At 43.6% G+C, this 22,527-nt stretch overlaps 1 protein-coding gene across 1 annotated transcript in view; it reads left to right on the forward strand.

Annotated features, from left to right (window-relative positions):
• Positions 1 to 2,700: 2,700 nt before the first annotated feature.
• The window catches only part of TNN (tenascin N), a 48,885-nt gene continuing 29,058 nt past the window's right edge, over positions 2,701 to 22,527 (forward strand). Inside the window, exons 1-3 of the mRNA XM_075832153.1 lie at positions 2,701 to 2,781; positions 11,203 to 11,575; positions 20,506 to 20,973. Coding sequence (XP_075688268.1) covers positions 11,224 to 11,575; positions 20,506 to 20,973 — 820 coding nt within the window. The 5' untranslated portion in view covers positions 2,701 to 2,781; positions 11,203 to 11,223. The remainder of the gene's footprint in view (positions 2,782 to 11,202; positions 11,576 to 20,505; positions 20,974 to 22,527) is intronic.

Genomic DNA, 22,527 nt, shown 5'->3' on the forward strand with positions numbered 1-22,527 from the left:
AGCTCCCTGTAGGTAGTGCCACACAACCCCTTGTAGGTAGTGCCACGCAGCACCCTGTAGGTAGTGCCACACAGCAGGATGTAGGTAGTGCCACACATCCCCCTATAGATAGTACCAAACAGCCCCCTTGTGGGTAGTGCCACACAGCCCCTTGTAGGTAGTGCCACACAGCCCCCTTGTAGGTTATGTCACACAACCCCTTGTAGGTAGTGCCACACAGCACCCTGTAGGTAGTGCCACACAGCACCCTGTAGGTAGTGCCACACAGACCCCTTGTAGGTAGTGCCACACAGCCCCCTGTAGGTAGTGCCACACAGCCCCCTTGTAGGTAGTGCCACACAGCCGACAGCCCCCTTATAGATAGCGCCACTGTATCTCCCTGAAGGAGTGGAATCCCCCTGTGGCCAGGGATTCCTCTCCTGTGGCGTTCCGCTTGATGTCTCTGTCCTTACATGTTGTTGACGCTGTGACCGGGGATTCCACTCCAGGAGAAGCCCTTGTCATCTGTGACCATTTACGGAAAGGCGGCTGCTGAGTGGCCGGGCCCGGTCACTTGTGAAACAATCAGGGGAAGGGAGCCAGCGCAGCGCTCCCTTCCACCTGCTGGAGTGATGTGTCCTGTGCAATGGCACAGGTCACACTCACCCCTAATGCCGGACCTGGTAACTCCCAAAAGTGGTCCAAAGAAGGACAACCGGTGAACTGGCAACAGGCTCAATGATGTGTGCAGGGAGTGAAGGCTAGCCTGTCTGGTCTGATCCCACATACCAAGTACTGTGCACAAATAGCTTACTGCCAGCTATAATAAAAAGGTGTTGGAACACACAGTGCAATGCAGCCTAACGTCTATATGGGGCACAAAGTTACGTATTCTGCCATTTTACTGCCGCTGTGAGTTCCCCCGCAAAGGGGCCTACTAAGTCTGTGTCGCCCAAGGGCCCACATAAACGTGGAGCCGACCCTTGGTTAGAGGAACATGACAAAGAGTTCAAGGTATTGACTCCAAATTTCCCAGATCTCAATCCGATAGAGCATCTGTGGGATGTGCTGGAAAAACAAGTCTTTCAGGACTGAAAGTATCTGCTGCTAACGTCAATGGCTCAACAGGTTAAAGCTGCTTTAGCGGCACAAGGCGGACCTGCTCAATATTGGGTAGGTAGTTTTAATGGTATGGCTGATTAATGTGTCTATCTATCTATCTATCTATCTATCTATCTATCTATCTATCTATCTATCTATCTATCTATCTATCTATCTATCTATCTATCTATCTATCTATCTATCTATCTATCGCCGTGAATCCATATATACTTAGCACCCCCTAGTAGAACCAGAATTATATAATTTTTACCAATTATGAAAAAAAAACAGCCTTCTTATACAGATACATTATAAAATTAAAAGGTTGGGCCAGAAAAAACATTTACAGCTAATTCGCAGTATCGGTGATAAAAGCATTTAATGTTTATGGGACTGATGGAGATAGCTGAGTACAGTGTTTGGCTATCTGGCTATCTCAGGCCAATCCCGTAGACATTGAATAGAGTGGTAGTGCACACGCGTTACCGCGGCTTGCTCCATTCAATCGGGGGACACGGGGCCCCCGTACTCGTGATTGCTGGGGGTCCAAGCGATCAAACGTTTGTCACCTATCATGTGTATAGGTGATAATTATTTTTTTTGGGGCCAACGCCTTTAGTGACCACATAATTTTGGATCTAAAACTTGAATGGGAAACATTAACTTTCAAAAAGGTGTCGTACATTTGGTGGAGCTCTCAGTGGGAAGAGGAGCCAATTCTAAAATTAAGAGTCTCTATTATTTGTGTGCACATCCCCGGTAACATGTTCCATTAAAGATATGCTCTTATCGTCTTGATTTCCCAAGAGGTGTAAATGGAGAGAAGAGAAGATTAAAAATGGAGCTCATTTCCTAGTGGTGGTTTATGTCACCATCCTTGTGGCAAGAGAGACTAGCGCTTATGTACTTCCCCATTGTCTTGTAGGAGAGAAGGATGGCATCTTTAAAGTGGACAATGGCCACAAGGACAGTCTCTGTGGATGAGACTGGCAGAAAAGTAGAAAATCTCCATTTTAGTGAAAAGAAAACAGCCAAGTAAGTTGTAATGGAGAGTGGCCGTCCATGTGCAGGAAATGAGGACCCGAAAAACGTCATTCTTGGTAAATATAGCGGTCCCAGTGATTGGATTGCCCAATCAATAGTCCATAAAAGACTTTGACGAACCCCTTTAATTCTGGCTGGTCACTAGCACTAAAAAGTCTGATCATTTGAGCTTGTTAAACTGGGCCGATCAATACTGTCATCTCAGAATATTTTTTCATATGCAGTGTCCTATTTAAAAATTATCATAATTTGATGCCAAATTAAAATTAACCTCAAGATTAAAAATGTCTCCCTCAGAAGAGACTGTATACTTACGACAAGCAAGGAATATCATGTTTTAGACTCTTCCACTTCCAATGTGTAAAATACCTGCAAACATTTGTTCAGTGCGTTTTACAAGGGGTTTTGTGGGCTGTTAAGGAATTGGATGGGGAGGGGGGATCTTCACATAGGCAGATGTGCTTTAAGAAATTCTAAGCAATAATTCAATACAGGAAGGGGGTGGGATAAAGGGATTACAGGGGTCCGGACACTTATAAACAGTGGCCTGAGAGCAACGCCCCTGCATTGAGGATTGGTCCCTTCTGCTGGGTCTGAACAACACTTAAACTTGCTCAGAGAGAGAAAAGCTAACAGAGTCCAGGTCATCAGAGTGGGGTAGGTGTGTGCACTGAGCGGTGGTACCCAAGCTGCATGTCACCATACTGTGAGTCTGTGCCAGTCTGCGGCATCAAAGCATTACACTGATTTGTCAATTTGTAGGTGGACTAATATAAGTGTATTATAGACCTTCATTGTGCATGTGTTTTAATTCTAGTCCATTGCATGATGTATAAGAAAGTTTAGATGCATGTGTGTTTAACTTGATGGTATACACCAGTTTTCTGCAACCTGTGTTTCTCAGGGTAATAACTCCCATCATGCCCTATCAATGATGAAAGTTGTAGTTCCATAACAGCTGGAGAGCCTCAGGATGCAGAGGCACATTGGATGGGATCTTGAATTTTTATTAGATGAGTTGAATTGGTTGCATTGTTTATTTTATGCTGTCTATTGTTTTTTTGTCTTTTTTTTTTTCAATTAGTCATCACTTTTTGGGCCAGCTTATGTGATGTAGAAGCAATGGTTAAAAGATGAGTAGGTTTGCATTAGATGTATTTAAAGGGGTTTTCCATTTTATAAAATGTTGGGTCTATGGGCCCAAGCTAGTAAAATGTTCAAGTGATATTTCAGAAAAAAAGAAATTTTTTGAGAAATGAAATGTTATCAAATTTTCCAATATACTTTTCCTCTTGATTTTCAAGATCTCTGCATGCTGTCATTTAATAGGAGCCTTCATGGTTTACATTCAGTGAATAATAATCCGTCACGGTCATTTGATCGCACAGGTGCACGACTGGTTACAGGTACAGAACAGTTATTACAGCTCTCTCTAGTAATAGGCGGTGCACCTATCTGATCCTCAAATAACAGTGACAGATTATTATTCACTTAATGTTAACCATGAAGGTTCCTATTGAATGAAAGCAAGCAGAGGTCTTGAAAATTGTGAGAATTGATATAGAAAGTATGTTGGAAATTGGTTTTATACATTGGTTATGTACATATTTTTTTTTATACCTATATCTATATTAATGTATACACAACAGAGAATAAGATAAAGGCTAAGAAAGCGTAGACTGTTTTTGATTTGTAACTTTTTTTGAGGGGGAGGGTAGGCTATGAGGACTAATAATTTAGCTATTAGGTATACCACGTATCTATTAGTGGATTCACAAAATGTCTATAACAATATTTGAGAGATGTTGCACTTAAAGTGGTCGGCATTATTGTAATCGTATAATTTATCTGTATTTTGAACATTTTCTATACTTTATAATGCTGATCAGTTGCTTTTTATAATTGCCATAGAACTATAAATCCCAGTATACCCTGCTAGCCCAATGGTTTCTTTAGTTTACACGCAAGTATATTAACTGATGCTACTAGATGACAGCTGTAATCAGTGTATCAAGCTTAGCTCCTGTTACAGACTCAGACTACTGCTCTGTATCACTTAGATGCCTTAGGGTATGTTCACACGGCCTATTTACGGACGTAAATCGGGCGTTTTTGCCCCGAATTACGCCCGAAAATAGCGCCTCAATAGCGCTGACAAACATCTGCCCATTGAAAGCAATGGGCAGACGTTTGTCTGTTCACACGAGGCGTATATTTACGCGCCGCTGTCAAATGACGGCGCGTAAATAGACGCCCGCGTAGAAGAAGTGACCTGTCACTTCTTTGGCCGTAATTAGAGCCGTTATTCATTGACTCCAATGAATAGCAGCGCTAATTACGGCCGTAATTGACGCGGCGTTCAAGCGCCTGCACATGCCGGTACGGCTGAAATTACGGGGATGTTTTCAGGCTGAAACATCCCCGTAATTTCAGCCGTTACGGACCCCCGCCGTGTGAACATACCCTTAGGGTATGTTCACACGTAGTCAACAAAAACGTCTGAAAATCCAGAGCTGTTTTCAAGGGAAAACAGACCCTGCTTTTCAGACGTTTTTTTACCAACTCGCATTTTTCGCGGCGTTTTTCGCGCCGTTTTCGCGGCGTTTTTTACGTCCGTTTTTGGAGCTGTTTTCATTGGAGTCTATGAGAAAACAGCTCCAAAAACGTCCAAAGAAGTGTCCTGCACTTCTTTTGACGAGGCTGTATTTTTACGCGTCGTCGTTTGACAGCTGTCAAACGACGACGCTAAATAACAGGTCGTCTGCACAGTACGTCGGCAAACCCATTCAAATGAATGGGCAGATGTTTGCCGACGTATTGGAGCCGTATTTTCAGACGTAAAACGAGGCATAATACGCCTCGTATACGTCTGAAATTTGGCCGTGTGATCATACCCTTACACTGCAGCTCTGCTTGTTCACATTACCTGCAATATACATACACAAAACCACCACCAGCTCACTGGAAATCAGGGCATGGAGTGCATATGGCTACTATTGAGATCAACAGGACCTGTATGAATCTATATGTGGAACCAAACCCTAAGGCTGTTTGGAATTTTGAGGCAGATTTTACTCTGCCTGCACGCCGGCGTTTTTCGCTGTGTCTTTCGCCCGCAGAAATTGAGCGCCGCGGGCATAAAACGCCGCAAAATACACTTTCTCTGCCTCCCATTGATGTCAATGGGAGGTCCGAAACGTGAACGCCCGAAGATAGGGCATGTCCCTTTTTTCCCTGCGAGCCGGTTTTTCCGCTCATGGGAAAAAAACGGCCTCCGCCTCCCATTGAAATCAGCGGGAGGCATTTTCGGCTGTTTGTTGGCACGTTTTCCGATGCGGTTTCCGCGTCAAAAAATGTGTAAAAAAAACTGTGTGAACTGGCCCTAATGGCAGCAGATTTTTCTCCTTGGAAATAAAAATATTAGGGGATTGGAGCACGCTTGCTAATCAAACTTATTAGTTATTATTGCTGGGTTCAAACAAAACAAAAATCAATAAACCGGAGACACAATTTATCATTGGCATTATAGTTCAGAAATGTCAAATCTAGTATCTTCATGGACTTTTTTTTGCTGCTTTTACTAATTTTGAGGATCATGTTTTCTTTGTGCAACGTTGCAAAGTAGAAAAAACAACCTGCTGTTGTTGCTGACTTATTACTTGTATTATACTTCAGAGCTGCACTCACTATTCTGCTGGTGGAGTCATGGCCGGCCTTAGATATGTTCGACCAGTGCGGCACAGGGCGCCAGCCGCCACACTTCAAGAGGGGCACCAGCGAGTGTGTGTATCCCCACGCCGTTGCAACTACCAGCGGGGATACACACACTAACTGCAGTCGCCTTTCCACCCGGGCGCTTCTTCACTTAGTGGCCGTCTCTACCACTGTAGCAGCCATAGCGGCATGAGGGCGGTGGCGCCGCTAGCAGCTGCTGCGGCTGCTATAGCGGTAGCGACGGCACTATAGCAGAGCAGGGAGGTATCTCCCTGCTCTGCTGTCTACTAGCGCCACTGTAGCTCCCTGAAGGAGTGGAATCCACGTGTGGCCGGGGATTCCGCTCCTGGAGCACTGCTTGATGTTTCTGTCCATATATGAAGCGGAATCCCCGGTCACAGCGTTGCAGACTCTATGACCGGGGATTCCACTCCAGGAGAAGCCAATGACGTCATGGACACAGGCGACAGGAGCTTGTCCTGGAGTGGAATCGATGGTCATAGCGTCTGCAACGCTGTGGACGGGGATTCCGCCTCAGGAGTTTTCCCTGATGTCACTGTCAATATATGGGCAGAGGCATCAAGCAGCGCTCCAGGAGCGGAATCCCCGGCCACACTGGGATTCCGCTCCTTCAGGGGGCTACAGTGGCGCTATCTATACTGGAAGGGGGGGGGGGTGCTATCTACAGGGGGGCTGTGGGCTGCGTGGCACTACCAACAAAAAAGGACAACTGTGCAGGAGCACACAAAATACCCAGCTTTCCCGGGTATCAAAAAAAGTGTGGAAATAAACTAAGATATAACTTTTATTTAATCTAGCTAAAATGATTGATCCTTTACTCAGACTAAATAAAAGTTATATCTTAGTTTATTTCCACACACTTATTTGATAGCTGGGAAAGCTGGGTATTTTGTGTACTCCTGTACAGTTGTCCTTTTTTGAATGTCTATTGCCCGCCAGCTATCAGGGTCATTTCGTAGTCCTTGCTCTACCTACCATGGGGCTGTGAGCTGTGTGGCACTACCAACCTTTGGGGCTGTGGGCTTTGTGGCGCTAACAACCAGGGGGCTGTGGGGCTCTACCAACCAGGGGGCTGTCTGCTGTGTGGCACTACCAACCAGGGGGCTGTGGGCTGTGTGGCACTACCAACCAGGGGTCTGTGGGCTGTGTGGCACTACCAACCAGGGGGCTTTGGGGCACTAACAACCAGGGGGCTGTCGTGTACTACCAACCAGTGGGCTGTGTAGCACTACCAACCAGGGGGCTGTGGGACACTATCAACCAGGGGGCTGTGGGGCACTACCAACCAGGGGGCTTTGTGGCACTCCCTACCAGGGGGCTGTGGGCTGTGTGGCACTTCCTACCAGGGGGCTGTGCGGTACTCCCTACAGGGGGTTGTGCGGCACTCCCTACAGGGGGCTGTGTGGCGCACTCTACAGGGGGCTGTGTGGCGCTATCTACAAGGGGGCTGTGTGGCGCTATCTACCAGGGGGCTGTGTGCCGCTATCTACAAGGGGGCTGTGTGGCGCTACCTATAAGGGGGCGGTCTGGCGCTACCTACAAGGGGGCTCTCTGGCGCTACCCACAAGGGGGCTGTGTGGTGCTACCTACAAGGGGCTGTGTGGTGCTACCCCCAAGGGGGCTGTGTGGCGCTACCCACAAGGGGGCTGTGTGGCGCTACCCACAAGGGGCTGTGTGGCGCTACCTACAAGGGGGCTTTGTGGCGCTACCTACAAGGGGCTGTGTGGCGCTACCTACAGGGGGAATCTGTGAGTGGGGGGCTGATGGTCATTTTACTGTGAGTGGTGGGCTGATGGTCATTTTACTGTGAGTGGGGGGCTGATGGTCATTTTACTGTGAGTGGTGGGCTGATGGTCATTTTACTGTGAGTGGGGGCCTGATGGTCATTTTACTGTGAGTGGGGGGCTGATGGTCTTCAAGTGGTTTCCACCTCTGACCTCCAATTGAAATTAATAGGAGGCAGAAAATACCTGCGGCGCCCGTTTGGAGCTTTTTTCCCTGCGTCTTTTGCATTCGCTTCGACAGCTTAAGAAAAAACACAAAAAAAGGTCACACAGCGCTGTCAGTTGCTGAAGCAGTTTTGAGGCTGATTTTTTTTGCCTTACAAAAAATGTGTGTGAACATGCCCTACGAGTGTAGTGCTTGTTCTTAGCCGTTTTCTGTCTTTCTCAAAACACTTTTTGGTAGGGGGGCCCTGAGGAATTTTGGTTTTTACCAGTGCTGCCTCGAGTCCGAAAAGGTTGAGAAACTCTGTACTAGGCTACAGGATCCCGTCATGGAGCAGCTCAGTTCGTCATGGGAACGGGGCCTAGGTGAGTACAATGTTTGTTTTTTTTGGGGGCACTGTCTACAAGGGAGAGGTGCGGGGACTGTATGGCATGATCTACAAGGGGGAGGTGGGGGACTGTATGGCACTGTCTACAAGGGGGAGGTGGGGGACTGTATGGCACTGTCTACAAGGGGGAGGTGGGAAACTGTATGGCACTGTCTACAAGGGGGAGGTGGGGGACTGTATGGCACTGTCTACAAGGGGGAGGTGGGGGGGCTGTATGGCACGATCTACAAAAAGGAGGTGGAGGATTATGGCACTGTCTACAGGGAGGCTGTATGGCAAAATCTACAGGGGGGGCACTATATTGTGTGGGGGCCACTAAGCGGACATTATACTGTGTAGGGGTACTACAGTTGGCATAATACTGTGGGCACAATTAGAGGACAAAATACTGTGTCCTTGAAGGGGTTGTAATATATTATATTATTAAATACTATTATTATACTGTATGGGGGCACTAAAGGGGCGTTATAATTTTTTTATGGAGCATTTTTTTTAATGATGGGTTGGGGCGCCGAAAGATCAGTTCGCACAGTGCGCAATCTATCCTAGGGCTGGCCCTGGGTGGAGTCACTTTGTAAATACATTACGTTACTTATTCTGTACTGATCCTGGGTTGCATCTTCTATTATACTCCAGATCTGCACTCACTATTGGTGGAGTCTCTCTTTAGTAATTTGAGTGCATAATGGTGTTTTACTGGGAATCGTCTGTGGGTTTATATGACCCATGAACACTTTAACGCCTCTACAATCCTGATATCAGATGAATACCCAATTAAATATTCTGCATATATATAAGCCATCATTAGATCTGTCAACAGCAACTTAGATGCTTGCTGATGGTTTCCAACTAAGGCCCCATGCACACGACCATGCCCGTAATCATGTAATCTCGGACAGTCACCCGCAAATACAGTCACCTGTAAATATACGGGAATGTGTCCGTCGGCCATAGAAATGAATGGGTCCATAATTACGGACCGGAATTACGGTCCGTAATTACAGACAAAATCTACGGTCGTGTGCACGGGGCCAAAAGCTAAAAGATAAACTGAAAATAAACAAAAACGTCAAAAAACAATGAAGGCATGTTATAGAGATGCTAAATCTAAATATAAAAACATATCTATTTTTGTTAATCAAAGATGGAACTTCACCATAAAGGGGCTCATTGTGCATCTTCAGATCCTATCAGCCTCTCCTGTTTTACTCAGGAAGGACCTTGTCGTCCTGTTTCTAGTCTATGCCCCAAAAGTGTCTCTCCTGAGAGAGGGAGATGGTGGATGGCAGTCTGAATAGCACTGCAGCCCCTTTTCCCCAGTAATCAGAGGGGGTCCCAAGTGCCACTATTATGCCACAATACTATATTCTAATATGTCTCTATGACTTTTTTTTGTTTACAAAGGTACACACAGGGGAAAATGTATTAGGAGTGCGCCAGTCTTAATTAAAATCAAGCTGGAGTGAGATGCAACAAATTTATTAAGAGGCACACGCCATCTTTGGCTGTCCGTGCAACACTAAAATAAATCTACACCAGCCAAGAGCTGGCATAGATTTCCGCTATAATTGACAGCAGTTTCTGGGATAAATTATATTAAATGGGTTGGGCCACAAGTGGCCATGCCCTTTCCACTAAGCCCCACCCACTGTTTTTAAGTGGCATGAGCAGGGAACAGCCAAAAAGCCGCAATTTTTGGCGACTTTTAGGCTGTTTGCAACATTTCTAAGCCAGAAAACTGGCTTAGAAACGGTGGTAACTTTCCCCCATTCTCTTAAATATCCTTGCACCTTTAAGGGTTATTCCCATCTTATAAAGTGATGGGTGTTTGACATCTGGGACCCTCAACGATCTTGAGAATAAAGGGCAGCAGCTCTGAGCTGTAGATATAATCTACATAGAAAAGTTTAATGGATTATAGTCTAGAGCCGCTTTCACGTCTATGCAGGTTGTTATTGGAAACCATCAGCAAGTTTGGCAACATACACACCCTTAACAGTTTAGCTGAGCTCTAATGTATGTAAATGGTCAAATGATCCCCACACATATTCCTCCATGATGGTTATACAAGTCTCGCTGTGGCCATTATTGCAGGGTAACACTATGGACACCGTTGGACAGATCCACTTATCCACTGCTGGCCCAGCTCAACCCTAATAACCGCTATGATGGAGGAACAATATTAAAATTAACGCTTGTACTGGGCAATTGGAGGGGGCATGAACAGCAATTTTGGCACGAAGTCTGAGTTACAAGGAGGGAATGACTTGCTAGGGCATTGTTTGAGACTGCATGGGTATTACTGTTGCTAGGATTCATTATGCACAATGCGATTTCTACCCTATACAATATTAATACTATGTATAACTATTATTTTGGCCACATGTGGAACTGTAACAGAGGTGCTATATTATTACCCCAGTATCTATAGAATTTTGAATTCTTGTTTGCAATCTAATTTCTAATTCTTAAAATGAACTTCATAGTTTCCCTTAAAGCGACTGTCCAATTGTGAGCTTAAAAATTATATGAAGGTCAGTACCTATAGATGAAGCAGACCTGCTATTTATTTCCGCCCGTGCTTGCTGTTTGGCTGCTTTCTGGCTCCATTAATACAGAGCAGTGATCTGTGACTACCGCATAGCTACAATGGCTCGTGGGAGTCTGAGGTAGTCTGAGACACACCTCCTGTCTCATGATTGGTTCATGCTGCAGTTCTGCCTCTTTAGACTGGCTGCTGTGTATAAACACAAGTCTATTACAGGCTCACCAGGATGTCAGTGCATGGAGAGCTGATTGATTTCTATTACAGCCAGTGCAGAATGATTATAAACTACAGACCAATAAACCACCAGTGAAAAAAAAGATAAGTAGCAGATAATTGCTACACATAAACTGAGGGAAATGAGCCATAGTACAGGAGAGCCTGGAGAGTTGCTTTAAATGACAGGAATACAATCTACTGCAGTAACATTCATGCATTCATTTGTGTTTCCCAATACATGCAGTGCTCTTGGTGGGGACTCACAATGGACCACTCAACTTTCTGGAAAGTTCTTGCTGGGCTCCTTCTCTGCTGTCCCTATGATCTTCTGACCTCTGCAGCTGCCATCAAACTTTCAGAAAGCAAGAACTGTAGTGGCGAGAAGGCGCTCACTATCACCCATATCTACAGTGTGCCGGGGGAAGACAATGAACAGCTCCAGACTGTGGAATCAGATGATAACAAGCTGGTGTTCAGGCACCAACTTCGACTCCAGAGCCCTTCTTCAGACTGCGAAAGGAATGCCCTTATAGATGACCTCCTTGCCAGGCTGCAAGCATTAGAACTAGGGATGAGGGACATGAAGGAGCAGTATGAGGGATGCTGTGGAGCTGCAGGTAAATAACATCAGTTTCTGATGGTAATGTGGACTATTCTCATCCCTGTCTTCAATATTGAAAAATAGTGCAGAGGTTCTGATCATCTCCCTACCCCAGTCTAGTATTGACCCCCCCCCCCAAGACAGATGCGTTGTGACTTTGCACCTGTTCACATCAGCCATTGATTTTAATGGCTATTTTTTTGGTTTCAGTTGTTTTCCGTTTGCCTACGTTCTGCTCTGTTTCCGTTTTTTTCACAGAAGCAATAGTTCTGCCGACTACGCTATTTTTTCTGTGAAAAAAATGGAAACCTAGCAAACTGAAACCAACTAAATAAAAAAAATACCATTGAAATCAATGGTGATGCAAACGGAAGCAATGTTTTCCTTTTGGCTCTCCGTTCATCTGTTCCTCTGACAGAATCGATGAACGGACGTCCTAAACGGAAGCCAGTGCTGATGTGTACAGGCCCTTATGGTAACAGTTTGATGAACTCATCAATGCTTGGTGTACATGGGAAGAGGACCGAACACTATTTTGGGTTTTTATATTCATGACTGTTGAATAGAGATTCAACTTATTGCATTTTCCTCGGGCAGTCTTGATACCATATTTGGCAGCATTTTCCAAATTCCAAACTACTTATCTTGTGTGCGCCACCGAAGGGTCCTGTAAGAATCGGTAAAGACTTCATGACCAACAGGGTTGCCAACCTCCACTTCAGTCATTTCTGGGCAACTGAGCTAAAAATCACGGACAGACCAAAATTTTTACAGACCCATTACAAAATCAAGTGTAAGGCCTCCCTCATGCATACGGCCGTAGCCGCGTGCACAGCCCGTGATTACAGGCATGGACGGCCACAGACTGTCATCTGTATTTGTGGGCTGTGCACCCATTATAAAGTATAGGAGCATGGTCCTCAAATTAAAACAATAGGACATGTCCTATTTTTTGCGGGTCATTTCTACGACTCGGATACTTACCCGTAAATATGGGTAGGTGTCCGTGGACCATAGAAATGAATGGATCCGTATTTTGATCCGCAATGACAGATCCGTAATTGTGGATCAGAATTACGGTCGTATGCATGGGCCCTAAATGATAATAAAGAGCATAAGTAACACCTTTTTATGTGATCACACGAGTGGGATGGTAAACATGAGTACGGGCACAAATTAAAAAATGATTATATAATACAGTTGAGAAAATAATAATAAAGTTCTGCCTGGCTTTGAACCGGTGACCTTTCACATGTAACACAAATGTGCTAACCACTACAGAGACTGTACCACTCAATACTTTTTAAAAGTGTTGTATAAACTTTTCAACTAGTAAAATTCAGTCGGGCACTCACTCTAGTAGTCTCCCGCCGGCCAGAGCCAGAGAGAGACAGTCAGACGGTCACGGTGTTGGTTGCGGGTCAGGGACCGCCAGGTGCACACTGAACTTCTGACTGCTGCCTGTGCTTGGACGGGAGTGGGACTCACCAATCACAGCCCCGCTTGTATTTTTCCCACTTAGCGCGGGAATGCTGCAAGCGGGGCTGTAATTGGCGAGTCTGAGTCACTCACTCCACCCCTACCACGTCCCCCACTGGTCTCGTTCTATCATGATGTGAGGTCAGGTGACAGGTCTCCATCCGACCTCAATTAGGTAGAGAGAATTCCTGCTTCCTTTTTGCACTGCGCGAGTGCGCATGTAAATTATGGTGCATGCGCAGTACAACCTTTCGGTAGGGATTCTGTCGAGTGAAAAAAGTCCTGGACTGAGTTTTTTTCTGCCGAACACTATGGACGGGCGAAAAAAACACCCGTTTGTTGCGGACTGTCCGTAAATTTACAGACGGTTGACAACCCTGATCACCGATTCTTGAATAAATAGAAATATTAAAACAGACATAAACAAAAACAAACGTTAGCTGCCATGAAAATCTTAAAGTGAATCGCCACCTTTGGATACCATTCTGTTTTTGTTATTTTATCTGAATGTCATTGAACTCAATAATAAAACAATATTCAATAAGCTCCCCCTAGTGGTGGCTTAAGGCAGACAGAATTTTTATCACTTAACTCAATGTATACGCAGGGGATTTTGAGCTCAGTATCATAAGAAACGAGCTCTGACGTGATAAACATATATTAAGACATAAATCTATTGGACCTAAAAATGATATGGTATAAAAAGGTGGGTAATCCCTTTAAAGGGAATGTGTCGCTAGAAATGTTTTTTTTTAGTTAAGCAATTATTATTTAAGTGATTACACATTGTTTTAATTTTTTGAATTTTTTCACAAGTCAGGAAATATTATAAATTACATGAATATATAGAAAATTGTGGAGACCATCCCCATTAAATCATGTTTTAGACTATCTGGGGAAGGTAAGTACCAAAGTGATATATAACAGTTTGTAGTCTCAGGGGTTTCAGTATATATTCAGGGGCGTAGCTATTGACACCTCTACCACACAAGAAGATATCACTATAATAAACAGCACATGGTAGGTGGTGGCCGTATTATAGATTTTTCATTAGGGCCCAGGAGCTATAAGTTACGCCAATGTATATATTTCATATGAATGCCTGAGACACAGGACTGCAGATTAAGGTATGAATAGAACCTATTTTTACTCTCCCCATCATTCGTCATAGTCAGACCTTACAATTTCTGGCGTTGAATAGTACTAATAGTTAATATTCACTTTTTATTCATCCGTTAATCAAATATGGAAAATATCCACAGTGGACTCTGGAATCACATTGGCGGGTGAGACAGCTCGGTTATGGATGTCATATATTTACTGTGAATATGCTTCTTTCAAGGACATTGGTCATTGTGCCATCTGCACCACCAATGTCTATAAATACTGAGATCCCAATTATAAGATTCATAATTAAAACTTGACATGAATCCTAAATCTCTTCTTTAATTTTTAATGATATATTTCTACATAAAGTGTCTTGGCAGATTAATCTTTACGACATTTCCAAACAGATAGTTGGTTAAATTAGTATAATTGTATTCTGCAGTTCAATGTTATGGCCCTTTCTAAGGACGTATGTGTTTCCCAGTCATGAGCTGACAACAGGACTCGTAATAAATAAGGGGTTAAGCCCTATCACATCACTATACTGTCCTCTATAGGTACAGATGGATCAGTATAGAGTGTATCATTTAAGATATCCTGCATACATTTGTCTGTGGGGATGGAATGAGCCAAATGTGAAGAAACCCTTTAAGGTTGTCTTATCACATACATGCAATGGAAGCATTTCTTGCGTCGTCTTAAAGGGGTTTTCCCTTCAAGGACATTTATGGCATATGTACAGGATATGCCATAAATGTCAGATAGATGCGGGTCCCACCTCTGGGATCCGCACCTATCTCTAGGGCCCCTCTAAACCACGTTCTACCTTTCTCTGTTCCCGCTTGGGATTTCCGAGAATGTAAGTAGAAAACAGCGTAGCTCGCATGCTCCGCTGCTTCCGTAACTGCCATTCATTACTATGGGAGTTATGGAAACAGCGCATCTCAGCGAGTTACGCTGTTTTCTACTAACATGGTCGGAAATCACAAGTGGCAGCGGGAACACAGAAAGGTAGAATGGGGTTTAGGGGCCCCCGTTCCAGAGATTGGTGCGGGTCCCAGAGGTGGGACCCGCATCTATCTGACATTTATGGCATATCCTGTGGATATGCCATAAATGTCCCTGATGGGGAAACCCCTTTAACTAATAATGATAGTATGTAGGTATGAGTAGGTATGTAGTAAACCTGCCAGAGGCATACCTTGAAGCTCCTGGACCCCAATGCAAAATCTGTAACAGGACTCCCAACTACCATAAGCTATATAGAATACTGGTGGGCCTTTGGGCACTCTTAGGCACCATGGTTAGTGTGCACCCCCTATATCTATGCCCCTGCAATCAGTACTTGTGTGCCGAATGCCAAGAACGATATCTACAGTGATGGTTCCAGGGTAGGAATTCTTCTTTAATGGGTTTATAGATAGTAATGCAGGTGTGTACATAGAGGGGAGGGGCAAAGCCTAAACAAATTCAATATGGCTGCCCTTCTGATAATAGTTGTTGGGTCGGGTTTATAGCTGGCACAGGATCAGCAGCACTGTGGGTCTGTACAACAGTACATGGCCCCTGCAGTGGTTCTCGAGCATAGTGAACATATATCTGAACGGGACAGGTTAGCACCAAACTGCCTTTCCCACAAACCACACTTCTGCAATTGGGGCATCCCGCCATGTTAATGAATAAAGAGGAGCTAGGGTAGCGTTCACATCAATGCCATTATTTTCTGTAGGATCAGCTTGTTAATGAAACAGCTGCATCCAAAGTAACAGTTTCTTTGGATGCAGATATTTCACCAACTAGCTGATCCTATAGAAAAATTATTATTTTAACTTTACAGCAAGAATTTAAAATACCATGTATATTGCTAGGTAGTATATATATCAATTAACTCATTGAGGAAAGCCGGCCACAGACAACTGGTAGCCAAATGACAATTGGCTTCCCGGAGACCCCATATGTATATAACTGTTAAAGGGGTTATCTGGGATTTTAAAACTGATATCCTATCCTTAGGATAGGCCATCAATATTAATCCGACTCTCGGCAGCCCCACCAATCAGCTGTTTAAAGGGGCCACCACGCTCGTACTAGCGCCACAGCCTCTTCATTGTTAACATGGATTTGATTTTTGCTTTAACTTGCACATGCCGTTACCTCAGTAGCAGCTGTGCAGGGTATTGCAGAACTGTGCTATGTACTTAAATGGAACAATGCTTCAATACCTTGTACCACCGTAAAAAAAATAATGGAGTATGCAAGTACTCACAGCTGATCAGCGGAGTTGCTGGGAGTCGACCCACACCGATCTAATATTGATGACCTATTCTAAGGATAGGCCAACAATTTTAAAACCCTGGATAACCCCTATAAGCAAGACTAAACATATATATGTTTTATATGGAGTTAGGGAGATAAGCTGCTGCCAGATATCTCTGGGGCTGCTTATCTTGTGAAAAAAATTAGGATTGGACTGAATAAAATCTATCTAACCTGTCCAATCCCAAGTCACTGTTGAGATACCCCAAAAGACATGGGATCCGCCAATAAAGATCTTATGTCCATGAACAGCTATAGGCCAGATTGGAGACTATTATAAGATTATAACATCTGACAGTAATGGTAAAGAAAGGGAGGAAACCTCCAGCTCACCGGTCTGATGCGTCTCCGGACTCTCCGCTCGGATCCCCGCTACGGCTGGCGGTACGTAATAGAGAAAGGAAGAGAATGATCCAGCGCTGAGTCGTGCTTTTGTTTAAAAAGGAAGAAGTATTCCCACTTTTATTGGGGAAGTAAGATTAAAATTGAAGGGAGATGCAGTCTCAAGATGTATGTTGGTAGTGGGCTGTTGCCCTGGCCTACGCGTTTCAAGCACGTACCGTGCTCTTAATCATGGCAAAGAAGTGTGAAAAGTGGGAATACTTCTTCCTTTTTAAACAAAAGCACGACAGCGCTGGATCATTCTCTTCCTTTATATGACAGTAATGCCATTTCTGGTATCTCAATGGTCAGCACTGTTCCTTGCATCACTTGGTCTGGATTTTGGGCAGCAACTACATGGAGTCTGTCTGTTTCCTCTCGGTATTCCAGCTCCCCCACACTACAAATGGTCCTCCCCTGGGTGCAACATTGTGACCCCCCTGGATTTCCATGTGCACAGCCATATAGTACAAACGCCACTTCCTATTCTTTTTCAGATTTTCATTTTCGTTTTTTCCTCCCCACCTTCCAAAAGCCATAACTTCTTTATTTTTCCATCGATACAGTCCTATAAGGGTTTGATTTTTGCGGGACGAGTTGTAGTTTTTCGTAGCATCATTTATTTTGCCATATAATGTACTAAGAAACGGGAAAAAATTATTTGTGGGGTGGAAAATGAAAAAAACAGCGATTCCTCCATGGTTTTTTGCTCGCCGGTTTTACGGAATTCAGTGTGCAATTAAAACAACATGTTAACTTTATTCTGTGGGTCAACACGATTACGGCGATACCAAATATATATATATTTTTCTATATTTTACTACTTTTACAAGTAAAAACCTAAGTGTAAAAAAGAACATTTATTTTGTGTCGCCAAATTCCGATTGCCATAACTTTTTTTTTTTCCGTTGATTAAGTGGTATTTTGCGGGATAAGCTGTAGTTTTTAATGATACCATTTTGGGGTACATGCGACGGTTTGATCAATTTTTATTTCATTTTTTGTGGGAGATTAGGTGACCAAAAAATAGAGATTCTGGCGTGTACAATTTTTTTTTTACGTCGTTCACCGTGCGGGTTAAATAATGATATATTGTAATAGTTCAGACTTTTACGGACGCGGCGATACCAATTATGTTTATTTATTTATTATTTTTATTTAACTAATTTTTACTTTTTTTATTAGTCCCACTAGGGGACTTCAACCAGCTTAATAGGTGCACAAAGATGGCGGACCTGGGGGCCTTCATTAGGCCCCCAGGCGGCCATAGCATCCATCGCTCACCCGCGATTGCGTTTGTTGGTGGCTCGATGAGCTGTTAGAGGGGGTCACCCCTCCCTTTCTAACGATTTAAATGCTGCGGTCGCTATTGAAAGCCGACATCGGCATCGTATGGAGCGGGTTCACTCCGTGAGCCCGTTCCATACTTCCCCTACCCGACTTTGGCGTATGGATACGTCAAATGTCGGGAAGGGGTTAATGTATGTGTTTGCAATCTTCTGACATCAGTCAGAAAAAAACCAAGAAAAATGAAAGAGACGGCAATTTGTTTCTTCTACGATTCATCTGCTACTGTTGCTCTTTATAAAATTCTTCTGCGGCCGAGAACCGCAATCAAACATGTCAGACCAAGTACTGGAGATGGCAAGATCCCAATTTACTTCAGGTTTTCATTAATACCCACTATTACTGTAGAGTTGGTAAGAAAAAAAAAAAGAGAAAAATCTGTAGAGGAGCCAGGACCTGATCATTATCTCAGTGGTGACCCGGGGTTAGTTGACTTTACCGCCTAATTAATATCAGATGCTACTTGCAGTGATAAAAGCAGTGGATTAAAGGGAGGTAAAGTCCACACAGATGTCCTGCTATTCTAACAGTCCACTAGATGGCGCCTTACACTCAAAGAGGAAAAATAACTGTATAGTCAAAATAAAAAATGACACCATAAAGTAAAAAATTTCTAAAACTCAAATTAAATTCTTAACAGACCTGATAAATTCAGTGTTATCTTCCATAAAATTGCTCAGTTTTTGTAACCTTACATTTTACAAATAAACCAGTGTGATCATCTCATGTAACGCATCATTCTAGAGAGGAAAGTAAAGACTCAAGATGCTTTGAATTTACTTACTTTTTTGTCCTAGTAACATTTTTGATCAAATATGAAAGTTCTTTTTACTTCTAAGGCTCTAAATTGAGGCAATTTAACATTATTTTAATTGAGACTCCTGCAGCGGTATTATGTTGATGCAAAGGATTCTGGGATCCTTTTAAATTACAGGTGTTAGCAATACTTGTTAATTATCTATATTTATTCCCCTTCAGCCTCATGATTATCTCAGTTACCGTAGTTGACCTGCTGGCAGTTTTGGAATTTCAAAGCAATGATATTCCTAATGGGCGAGCATAATGATAACTTATTTTTAGATGCAAAGTTTGTGAAAAAATAAAGGGAAAAGGGTTGTTTAAGTTAGTACAATAAGATGAGCATAAAATATACAAAGGAGGCAAAAAATATGAATAAAGTGCTGCAAATAATGACTAGTAATGTCACTGTATAATGAAAGGTCTTCAATGACTTCTCCCAAAAAAAGATTGCATACATACACCCCGAGATATAAAATATAATTTTTGGAGTGTAGTAAGTAACTCAGAGGGTTAGTAACATTAAAAAGGATCACTCTACATAAATAAAGATTATTAAACAGATCGTAAAAACTCATACTGTCTGCTATAGTTTGGTCCCTGTGCATGGTCATCATGGACATTATTTTCTCATGGACCTATAATTTTGTCCATAGGGACATGTACATGGACAAGATACTCATAAAAAGATAATCCCCCCTTCCCTCAGCTGGAGTTCCTAAAATTAAAGCACAGAAATAAATTTTAATACAGACTACTTTAGAAAATGAAACGGTATGTATACTTTTGCAACCATTTTTTTTATAAGATGTAAAAGGCTAATATTGAGTGACTTTGCAAATAGTCTTGATAAAAAAAAATCTTGTACCGTTTTGTGTATACAGCTCATATGCAGACTTCTGTGTATTTATGATTAGAGATTACAAGCCTGTATACAGTTTGATCCTCTGGTTAGTCCCTTCCATCTGACTCGTCTTCCTCTGCTTACTCTTCTTACTAACCTACAGACAGTAGAAGTGGAGTAATGCTTGACTGCAGGATCAGACTACACACAGGATTTATTTGTAGTCTGTAACCATGGAGACACATAAGTCTCGATAGGAGCTGCATACACAAAATGGTAGGATGTATTAAATCAAGGCTATATGAAAGGTGCTTGACTTTTTAATTTTAGATGCACTGGAGCAATAAGAAAGGGTTACAAAACTGTACATATCCTTAAACATGCTCAGTTATTTCAGCTATGTAGATGTACGCTCATTAACACCTTATAGCCATAAAACTTCTACCATCTCATTGTGAGGAGTCAATATCTCAAACTTTCAGGGTTTGGACTATTTTCATCTAATAAGCTAAGGCTTGAGTTTAATGGGTGGTCCAACTTTCGTAAAGTCTATGCTTTTATTTAGTATCCCCTTTTTGGCCAAATGGCATTGGAATGATAACAGTCCTTCATTATTATGTGTGTAACTGATTTCATAATGAATTGACATTAATATTCCAATTCATCTTTTTCAGCACCTTATGGTAACTGTAATGGGAATGGAAAATACTCCCCAACATTAGGTTACTGTCAGTGTGATGAGGGCTGGGAAGGACCTGACTGTTCTATAAAGAAGTGCCCTGGCAACTGTGCTGATAATGGGGTATGTATCAACGGTGTCTGCCAATGTGCAGAAGGCTTCACGGGTGAGGACTGCAGCGTAAAGAAGTGCCCCTATGACTGTGGCAAATTTGGCACCTGCGTTGATGGAGTTTGCCAGTGTTTGGAGGGATACGCTGGCCCAGCATGCAGAAAGAAGAAATGCCCAGTTGATTGCGGTGAATTCGGGAAATGTGTTGATGGAACCTGTCAATGTGCAGAGGGATACACCGGCGTGGACTGCAAAAAGAAAAAATGTGCTGTTGACTGTCGTCCCAATGGCCGTTGTGTTAATGGGAAATGTGTTTGTGATGAAGGCTTCATGGGAGTTGACTGTTCCATTGGTAAGAGGCTTTCTTAAATCAAATATTTTGGTGGGGCTCAAAATGTTGACTGACTAACTACATGTCTCCCGACACAGTGGCGGACACAGACAGCTGAGAGCCCCTGTGCAAGAACAGTATATGGGCTCCTTGCTCTCCAATATTTCATTATAAATCACTCCATTATATCTCTCTAACATTCCATCAGTAATTCTTAGCCATTAAATTCATCATCTCGGGCATTTACATGCAAAATAATAGGCAGAAGAAGGTAGCTTTAAGGTGACAGTGGGGCCCCTTACGTACTGGGCTTCTGTGCAGCAGCACAGGTTGCACCAATAGTATGTCCGCCCCTTTCCCAACAGCTGCTGGATATGTAAAGGATCTGCCAGGCACTACTTCTGTGGATACTCCCAGGATTAATCAATCGACACCTGAGGCCGGACCTCTTAGACTGACTCCGGCTCCCACCAATCAGGGTGGCAGGCTCGGGAGTGGGAGAGCCTATCGCGGCCTGGTCAGTCGGAGTTAGCTCCGCCCCCTGTCCATTTATACCTGCCGTTTTCTCTTCCTCATTGCTTGTGATTCTTCCTGGTTTCCTGGCCCTGCTACAGCCTTGCTTCAGCCTGCTACTGCCTTGCTTCAGCCTTGCTACAGCTTCCGCTTATCCTGCTTCGCTCTGACCCCGGCTTGCTTCCTGCTCCTTGCTCTGCATTCGTATACTTCGTGACATCCTGATTCTGACTGGCTCATTGACCACTCTGGTTTCCTCACGGTGTTCCGTGGGCTACTGCCCCTTCCCTTGCTTGTTCCCTGTTTGTATTCCCTTGCACTTAGTCAGCGTAGGGACCGCCGCCCAGTTGTACCCCGTCGCCTAGGGCGGGTCGTTGCAAGTAGGCAGGGACAGGGCGGTGGGTAGATTAGGGCTCACTTATCCCCTTCCCCTTCTTCCGGCCATAACAGGATACTTCATGCATGACGACGGTACATGAATGCAATATGTGCCAAAAATATGCCCCTTACAGCTGGTATAGTGTGGGTCACCAGTCCAATAGGTAGTGGGATCCTTGGCACGCCATCTCTTCTTCATTGGCACCAAAACTTTATCAAACAAGTGTGGTGAAAATGGGCCAAATTTCATACCACCCTTCTACTCTAAAAGGGATATGGAAACGGAGGGAGGCAGGTATAGACATGATGGAAAAACAACAGGTACAAGTCCCCATTTTCCCTGCTTTAAAGAGTCCCATCTCCTCTTGATTCCCTGTGCTAGTTTTTTTGTTTTGTTTTTTACAGTATTTTATAAATTTTCCATAAACTTCTCGAAGGAGAAAAAGTGCAGGATGTACAGAAAAAAAGGAACAACAACAATGAAAAATGTATGGCCCACAGTCATGTAGGGGAACACAGTGCCTTAGCATATCAAAGTCAAATTCAGGGGGAGGGTAGAGGAAAAGATGAAAAAAAAAGGAGACATTATTAAAAATAATAATAATGATAACAGTATAATTTCCAGGATAAAAGGGATTTAGGCCTCATGCACACGAACGTGCTTTTGCGGTCCGTGCATGGCCC

The sequence above is a fragment of the Rhinoderma darwinii genome, chromosome 7 (assembly GCF_050947455.1).
Source record: "Rhinoderma darwinii isolate aRhiDar2 chromosome 7, aRhiDar2.hap1, whole genome shotgun sequence".
NCBI lineage: Eukaryota > Metazoa > Chordata > Amphibia > Anura > Rhinodermatidae > Rhinoderma > Rhinoderma darwinii.